This window comes from Bos grunniens, chromosome 17, assembly GCF_055505025.1.
Source record: "Bos grunniens cultivar Pamir isolate PY7600 chromosome 17, Bosgru_T2T1.0, whole genome shotgun sequence".
NCBI lineage: Eukaryota > Metazoa > Chordata > Mammalia > Artiodactyla > Bovidae > Bos > Bos grunniens.
In genome coordinates, this window is record NC_141181.1 from 54,127,044 (window position 1) to 54,136,049 (window position 9,006).

Consider the following 9,006-nt stretch of genomic DNA (forward strand, 5'->3'; position numbering starts at 1 on the left):
TTTGATCTGTGGAAGGTGTCATAAAGCCCCCAGTAAATACATTAGAGGTGTTGGTACTTTCCATAGGGGGTGGGGGGAAGGGCTGTGACCCCAGAGCAGCCTGAAGACAGAAACTAAACAGAAGAGTCCAGAGGGCAAAGTTAAGGAGCCTCTCCTTGGGCTCGGTAGGTGGGGGACTGACCACAGCCATGCAGGAGGCTCCCCCAGTGAGCTCCCAACTCTGATGTTGCCCCTTCTGCTGGGCCTGGCCCCCAGGTGCTGCGATAAGCGGTTATGGACCCGCATCGATTTGAACCACTGCAAGTCCATCACGCCCCTGATGCTAAGTGGCATCATCCGGCGACAGCCTGTCTCCCTAGACCTCAGCTGGACCAATATCTCCAAGAAACAGCTGAGCTGGCTCATCAACCGGTTGCCTGGTGAGCACTGGACCAGGGACCCCCCAGAGTGCAGTATTGGGGGCTGGGGGCGTGTCACCTGACCTGTGGCCCCCTCTCTGTGCTCCCAGGGCTCCGAGACTTGGTGCTGTCCGGCTGCTCGTGGATCGCAGTCTCTGCCCTCTGTAGCTCCAGCTGTCCACTGCTCCGGACCCTGGATGTCCAGTGGGTAGAAGGGCTGAAGGACGCCCAGATGCGGGACCTCCTGTCCCCGCCTACAGACAACAGGCCAGGTGAGGGGCCAGGCCCACGCGGCTCAGGTAAAGGTGGTGTGATCAAGCTGTGCTGATGGATCTGGTTTTCACCACAGACACATCTGGTACTTGTGTCCTCAAGCCTTTTCTGGCCTCGGCCCTTCTGTTCTCAGTCAGCTTTGGGTGCAGAAGGGAGCTGTGAGAGGGCGGCGGCTCCCATCATGCCACTTTGGGAGCTCTGCGTGGGTCTGACTGCTTTGCTGCTCACTTGTTCTTCTGAGCTCTGAGCCTCGGAAGCATCGGGGTCTTTGTGGTTGGGCAGGGCCTCAGGGATTGAGCCCTCTAGAACAGGTTGCAGGGCTCACTGCTCCACACCCACACCTTCAAAGAGGAAACTGCTGACCCAGAGATGCTGTGCTATCTCTGCTTTAATTGGCCAAGCACTGAAGGTGGAATGCAGGCTGTGTTTGTAGATCTTCTGACTTTTAAAGGATTTGCAAATGTAAAACTTGATGTGGAATATGCCAGTCTTTAAATGTTGGAACCAGTCCTGATCTTTTAGGGGAGATACTCACTGGCTGAATGAAACCCAGGTGTCCCGTATGGCGGGTGGGCCTTGTAGAGTGTCATGTCTGGGTGACACGTTGCCTCTTCTACCCTGCCCTCTCAGGTCAGATGGACAATCGGAGTAAGCTCCGGAACATTGTGGAGCTGCGTCTGGCTGGCCTGGACATCACAGACGCCTCCCTGCGGCTTATCATCCGCCACATGCCCCTGCTCTCCAAGCTCCACCTCAGTTACTGTAACCACGTCACTGACCAGTCCATCAACCTGCTCACTGCTGTGGGCACCACCACCCGGGACTCCTTAACCGAAATCAACCTGTCAGGTCAGTCAGGGGCACCCTCGGGGCTCTGTCCAGGACCCTATGGTTCGGGTGGGGGGGCATTTCACATTTGTAGGGAAATACTAGCTTGCCTCTTGTTATAGGGTCACGTCCTAGGTGCTGTGATGCATCATGGAACAAGACAGATACACGGCCTAGTCTAGCAGGGAAACACATGAAACAATTAAGCATTATTAGATTTTAAATAATTGCTACAAAAAAATAGTGCCAGTAGCAGTGAGTGCACATGAGCACATAGAAGTGGCTCTTGACCCAAAATAAGGGCTAGAAAAGCTTCCCTCGGGCTCAGTGGATGAGCTGGTGCCGGGCAGCAGCCGGTGTGGGAGGGCGCCTGGCAGTGCAGCCAGGCCAGGCGGATGGAGTGCCCGGCTTGATGGCTGCCATTGTTGTTGCTCACGTGTCCCCCTCCTGACTCTGCTCTCAAGGGGCCCGTTGTTGACGAGAAAACCCCACAGTGGAGTGAGTCCTCACTTCACTTACTGATGGGGCTGGAGTTAGTTCCTAAGAGCTTGGGGCATGACCAACAGGGAGGTGGACCAAGGTGACGCCACCCATTCTCAGCCCAGCCAATAATCCTGTACTGGTCTGATGGCTCAGGATGGTCAGGTTAGGTGTGGGAGATTTGGATGAGACCAAAAAAAAAACAAACTTTTTTTTCCCTCCAGAAATTAGCAAGTAATAAATGATACTCTCACCTCATGTAAATTCTATTTTGACACAGTGTAATCTGCTGTTTGGCTTGGTCAGCATTCACATGCTCTTTTGCTGTTTGTCTCTTCAGCCCGTGTTCATTCCTGAGAAACTCCTTCCTGTTGCTAATGCCCCATCCGACTGGGAGCGGGGAGGTTTGGCTCACTTGAGCTAAAGCTGTACCTTGGTGCCTGGGAGGCCCCTTCCGTCTCCTCAGGGAGTTTTAGTGGCGGGTGGCAGTGGGGTGGTGGCCTCCCAAGGAGGCAGTGAACAGAGAGCCACACTGAGGTGAGTCAGCTGTTGGTCTTGAAGTGATGCTGGGCTGCCTCGTGGAGAAGGTCCTGGGAGGCAGCTTGTTCTAAGTGCTTGGTAGTAATGAACTCGTTCCCCTGTTCTGACTGGGTCACTAGGGTATAAAGCAGGGATACCGGTTTAAATCCCCCTCCCCTGCAGCGAAGAGGATGTCCATGATACGTGTGTGTGAGTCATCTTTTGCATTTTGTTTTCCGCCACAGTCCAGTCGCCTCTTTTCGTCTCAGAGCCTGCATGCGTGCCTCTCTGTTGTGTTCAGAGCTGTGACACGCATGAAGGCCCGTCTCCATACCCAGTCTTTTCTATACTCGGTTCTTTTGAACACGTTTTCTCTTCCTGTAACTAGTTAATGGTAAAATAAGCCTCTGCCACAGAAAGGAAAGCGCTTGACACATTGCCAGGTCCTTCAGTGTGGTCAGATCAGGTCTGGTAGCAAAAGTGAAGCTACTTTGGTGCCTTGCCTCCCCTGCTTCTCACCTGGAGGAACCACCTTCAAATTTTGAGCTCTTGCTGTTTGTTTACCTCCACTTTTCCAAACAGCCTACATTGCTATTTCTTGTTTATTTTTTACTCAGATGCTCTTTTTGTTAACTTGCCTTGTAGAGCATAAGGATTACTGTTCTGAAATTCTCTCCACTGCCGCCTCCCCCACCCCAAAATCTTCCCAGTTTGTGTGGTTAAGTCACTGTTATTTACCGCATTATGGCCATGCATGTGTTGTCTAGTGTTGAGCCAAAGTGTGTATTATGAGTATGTTTCTTTCCTTGCACAATTTTTTTGTTTTCCCTAGAGTTAATAATTGCCTTTTTGTTTGCTCAGTCTCTGAACAGACTCTACAACAGACTCGAGTACTATTCTTTACCCTCATGAACTTATCAGGCCCTTAACCAGTCTTGTAAGAAACCACCCTCCTAGCTTTCTTTCCTCCTGCCCCCACTTGAACTCGACTGCCTCTGCCATCTGCATGTCTGCTTCCTAGGATTTCCTTCGTCTCTGTCTTGTGTAGGGGCCCCTCTTTCCTTGGTCCTGTATCTTCTTTCTTGGTTTATCTGTTCATTTGCTGGAGGACATAATCCAGACCTTCTGTGTCTAAAATGGTTTCATTATACCTTCATGTTATAAGGTATAATCAATCTCTCAACTTGGAAAATATGTTCTGTGGTTCTGGAAAATTTCCTTGAGTTAGTTTCCTTCCCTTCTGTTTTCTTTCTTTAATAGTCTTTTGATACTTTTACTTTTTCCCCACCTCTTGTCTTTTTGCTCTGTTCTCTGGTTTTCCCCTTCTCACAGTTCATAGTCAGTTCACCCTTGAACAACTTAGGTGCTAGGGGTGGAGCCCTCTGCAGTAGAAAATCCAAATGTAACTGATGGTTGGCCCTTGGTATTCACACGTCCTCCATAACCTCAGGTTCAACCACTATTGAAACACATGGGCAGATATGTTGACCTGCACAGTTCAAACACGTGTTGTTCAAGGATCAGCTGTAGAGAATTTTTCATTTCAGACACATGAAACTGCTTTATTATGTAGGTCAAAAGTCACATATTGGCAGTTCTCACATGGTTTAGCCTGTATTTTTAACTTGACAGCTACAGTTCTCAGGACTTTTGGGGAGTGGCCTGTTCTTGTTTCTTGGATCCAGATGTCCGTCCTGAGGATACTGGCGGTTGTATTTTCTTCTCCACATAGACCATGCGTTCCTTCAGAAGCAGTCAGTGGGCCTGCCTGGGGCTCCTCTCAGTTCTGTCTTCAGCATGTGGTTTTCTCTTCAGCTGACGGGCTGCTCTTGGGACAGGGTGGGAGCTGATTGACTGTAGATGTCATTGGGCAGTCAGCACGGGTTGTTTCTTTGGGGAAATCCAGACTTGACATCTATCCATCTTTCCTCTTAAGCTGATCAAAGTTGCCCAGGGACACTTTTCTTGACCTCCCAACTGAAGGGTTCAGTCCAGGGTTTGGCAGGAAAGGAGCCTGGGGTCTCAACAGTTAGCAGGTAAATTTCCCTGTAACCCCCGTTTTTCAGTGGGCCCTCCTGCCTTCCACAGTGGTGCTGCCTAGTCTAGAGCCTTTCTCTTGCCCAGAGACGAACTCCCCTCCTCTGGGGAGTCTTCCAGCTTTGTACCTCTTCCCCTTACAGGGTTTATACACCATCCTTCTCACTTGACTTTTACAGTAAGATTATGTGGGCAAATATTTGAGAGATTATGAGGTAAGGGGATACCCCTGGAAAATCTGAGGTGTTACTCTTCCAAGTCACCTCTTTGGCAGCATCCTTGTCACTTTGCCATCTGCCTGGCTAGCATGGGAGGCACTCAGCTTTCCATCACCACTTGTTCTAAGTTCATGAGTTCATTGTTCAGGATTGGATTTTATTGACATTGTCTGAAATGTGTATCCAGGACTGAGCATTTGTGCAAGGATGTTGTGCAGACCTGAGGAGAGTGCTCTTTGATGACTTGTGGGGTGCTGTGACGTGACTTCTTTGTACCACCTCCTAAGCTGGAGGCACTGTGACATATGGAGCTGGCACTGGCCTCGTGTGCGTTACTGCAGTTTGTCCTTACTGTTAACATTCAATTCAAGAGCAAATGAAAGTATGCATACTAGCAATGACAAGCCAAGGTCAGTAATACCACTGAGATGAAGGCATCTCCGGGCTCAGGGTAGGGACTTGGCCTCAGCTGGATGAGAGCTGGCACTGCAGCTCATTGACTGAGGGTTCAGTTCTAAGAAAAGAGTATGACAGACCCTAAGTCCACATTGATAGAAATACTCGGTTGAGGGTTCGGCGTTCCGATTTTGCTCTCTGTGGATGGAATCTCTCCAGCCACTTCTGGTGCATTGGTTTCCTGCATGGGTTTGAGGTAGACATTCCATGGAGGGAACCAAGCATGTGGGCCTTGCAGTAAAGCGCCAGTGTCCAGGGGAGCAGGAGGGTCCTGGGATGGCCTTACAGTGTCCTCACTCCGAAGCATCTCTTCCCTGGGAATGAGCAGGTAAGCACACAAGAGTGTGCAGAGAGAGGTGTTCCTCAGCAGGAGTAAAGGCATGAAAAGCAAGCTGTTTTCGTGTGTCATGTGCTCTTATCTGTAAAACAACATGGACAGGACCTGTTGATGTGAGAATGTATACATGTAAGACTCTTAAATGGGACAAGAGCCTGAGCAATTTCACTCGGAACTTGTGGTGTTTTTCAGGCATGTATGAACGTTTGTAAGCGGCAGAGGAAACCAGGCCCCATCTGAGGAGACTGAACAGGAGAGCTGCTTGGGGGAGGGGGGTGTCCTCAATTCCACGCCTCCTCCATCTCACCTGTGTCCTCTTCCCTCCAGACTGCAATAAGGTGACTGACCAGTGCCTGTCCTTCTTCAAACGCTGTGGGAATATCTGTCACATTGACCTGAGGTACTGCAAGCAAGTTACCAAGGAAGGCTGCGAGCAGTTCATAGCCGAAATGTCTGTTAGTGTCCAGTTCGGGCAAGTGGAAGAAAAACTCCTGCAAAAACTGAGTTAGTCCAAGGACAAGTATGTAAATATGGGGTAGGGGAGGGGAGGGGAGACGCCAGGGGAAGGGGAAAGACTTTACAAAAATTAGGGCCTTTAAATATTTTCAATTTGGAACTTGGAACAACCAACCCCAGACAATTCCCTTTTGCAAGTCTCGCCGAGGGAGAAGCCAGTCCGCCACCGTTTGGGGGATGAGCGAGCCTGGTGCTTTCCTCTGGTCTTTCTGAATCAAAACCGCACTGCTTTCTGGACCATTGCTCAGGAGGCCTTTACCGAGAAGACATTCCTGTTGGAGAGGAGGATGGACTTGGGCGACATTCTCTTACTGAAGCATGAGCTTAGGAAATTTTGTGGGGGGTGGTGGTGTTTTAGTTTCGGACACCTTACTCCTGGCAACTTTGGGGAGTTTTGGTGTCAACATAAAGTGGACCACACACCACATCTGCCGTCTCAACATGTTTGTTTGGTTTTGTTACATCTTACATTATGCAGAACTATTTTTGTACAAATTGTTTAAAAGTTATTTATGCAAGGTTTGAATGCATACCAGTGTTTTTATTGTTTTGAGATTGCCAACTTTCCTGGTTTCCTTAAGGTAGGAGAGAACTTTTCCCTGTACTTCATACAAACACATATACACGTGCCCAGATCCGGCAAAGCAGGCTAAGACCTCTAGTTAAAAGCATGTCTAACTGGAAGTTGAGAGCCTACTTTGTATGTCAAGAAATTGCATAAGCATGATGTGGATATATGTAAATTATAGTCAAAGTGAGAGAGACACTTTGCTAAATTTCCTCTGTATAGAATTCACCTTTTTTTTTCCCCTCAAAATTTTGAAATTCAGACTTCAGCCTTTGCACTCAGGAGGGGTTTGCTCCAGCATGAGCTCTTATATTCTACATAGATCTAATTTATACAGTGAGTCAAGAAATAGAATAAATGACCCACCACAGCCTTTTCTTTTCTTCTCTCCTTTGAAGTGAGCTGAGTTCTCACACTTGAGGTTTAGCCCATGGCTGTTGCCCAGTTGTAAAGTTACGCATCGTAAGTGCCACTGTCGTAAGGTGTTGTTTTCCTAGACCTTCCCTGACGCCGTTTTACCTTTGTTGGATTTGTATAAACAATTGTACAAAAAAACTCACTCTTGGACTTTGAGGGTTTTTGTTCTGGGCGGACTGGAAGTCTGACTGGGAGGTCCAGAGGCTATAGTCTCAACACCAGTGTATGCTATCCTGAAGCCAGACCAGGTATCATTTCTTAGTCACCGGAGAAATGCAGCAGCCCCTTGGTACATGTTTTTCCGTCTTCAGAAAGAGGTCTTGCTGTTTGTGGCTAATAAGGTACGTCCACATGTAAGCATTAGGTATGAACTGCTTTAAGGGGCAGAGTGGCTTACCTGTGTGGTTGCCTCTGACCTCGCCTGTATAAGGTAACTTCCACAGCCACTTGGCATTTCCACTGCCAAAGAGGGGGAACAGGGGGTCTACTTGCTCAGCTTCCAGTGGAGGCAACTCAAGGAGACCACACCCTGCACTGGTGACATGGGGCTGGGGTGACTGGAAGCCCTTAGCTAGGAGGTAGCTGCCCCAGGTGGGAAGTCAACTTGAGATCACAGAAAGGCAACTAGTCATCTGAAGATAAAGACAGACCAGCTTCCTTCCTCAGTCATCAACAGCACCATCAGACTTGGGTCTCATGGGACCAGCCTTTCCCACTAATAGTCATTTCATACTCACACCACCACCCCCAGTCCTTTTTTTTTTTTTTTCCATGGTGAAATGGTTTTAGGTCCCGTCTAGGTCTCTGCCTCCTATTCATTTAAATCCAGAGATCCTTTCTGACTCAAACTGGAGACATCTGAAGCTGTTCCACCCTGGAATTTAACTCAGGGGATGCATCTGACAGAAGTAAGATTAGTTTAACACATGATGGTTTATTTATAAAAATGTGGCTTACCTTTACAAGCCTGATCACTCATTGTGGAGCACCCGTACCAGAGGTCAAGTTGCTGTTTTCTTGGCAGCCTGAGTGCTGCGAACCTCTGAGTAAGAGTGACCCTGATGTCCAGTAAAGGCATCTTCTTTCTTGAGAACTGCTGAAGGGTGACAGTCATTTCCAGGTAGAATCTCGGCATTAGAAACTGAGCGTTTCCCGGTCACGTTTGTAGTGCTCTGGTCACAGATTACCATCCCCCAGGTGTACCAAACAATCCAGTTAAGATTATATAGTAAGTCCCCTACACACAAACAAGTTCTGTTCTGAGAGCACATTCCTAAGTTCAATTTTTTCTGTAGTCCAACAAAGTTAGCCTAGATACCCAACTAATCCAATCAGATATATTGAACTGTATAGGTTTATAATATTTTGGACACAAATACATAAAAAACACAAACATGTCTCATCTTCTAGTACAGACTTTAAGCACAGTACCAGCTACATCACTGCTGCTTTTACGCTTGCTTCCAGACATCCTGGGCTTGAAGTAAACACCGTATTCTCTACAGTATTGTGAGTACACAAAAGCACTTACAGAAGATGCAGCACATGACAATGTACGCCAGGTATGTGAACTCACACGACGACATGGGAACACATGTTCACAACTTGAAGGTGCATTATGTGAAGGTACTTGGTATATCCCAGTACAGACCTATTCCTTACAAAATGAGCTTTAGATGAGGCTGGGCCAAGCTAGATGCTTGCAAATAGCTATTCTGAGCCCAAATACTGTATCTGATGAAGTAATAGAAGGCACATAAACCATACGGAGCAGTTCCTGGGTAAGACCACATCTTAACCCAGGAAAAGGAGAGGCTCCAACCCCCGCTCAAGGTCCTTCCTGCTGACCTTGACAAAGGGAGATACCATGGCCCATCAAACGACATCATTCCGTACCGTGAGGGTAAAGAGATGTCACTTATTCCCTTATGGATCCATATGACAGGTTACCTATTCAGA

The 9,006-nt window shown here is 48.2% G+C and overlaps 1 protein-coding gene and 1 long non-coding RNA gene across 16 annotated transcripts in view; one reads left to right on the forward strand and one right to left on the reverse strand.

Moving 5' to 3' along the window:
- KDM2B (lysine demethylase 2B) overlaps positions 1–7,189 on the forward strand; it is a 118,719-nt gene extending 111,530 nt beyond the window's left edge. For all 15 annotated transcript variants that reach the window (XM_086347619.1, XM_086347616.1, XM_086347618.1 and 12 more), the window contains 4 exons: positions 256–419; positions 509–670; positions 1,302–1,520; positions 5,874–7,189. In XM_086347619.1, coding sequence (XP_086203745.1) covers positions 256–419; positions 509–670; positions 1,302–1,520; positions 5,874–6,055 — 727 coding nt within the window. In that variant the 3' untranslated portion in view covers positions 6,056–7,189. The remainder of the gene's footprint in view (positions 1–255; positions 420–508; positions 671–1,301; positions 1,521–5,873) is intronic.
- LOC147355409 (uncharacterized) lies at positions 3,591–6,037 on the reverse strand. Its single transcript, XR_015144475.1, has 2 exons — positions 5,854–6,037; positions 3,591–5,628 (listed from the first exon to the last, which is right to left on the reverse strand). It is a non-coding gene; the product is annotated as an uncharacterized LOC147355409 (long non-coding RNA).
- Positions 7,190–9,006: the final 1,817 nt, after the last annotated feature.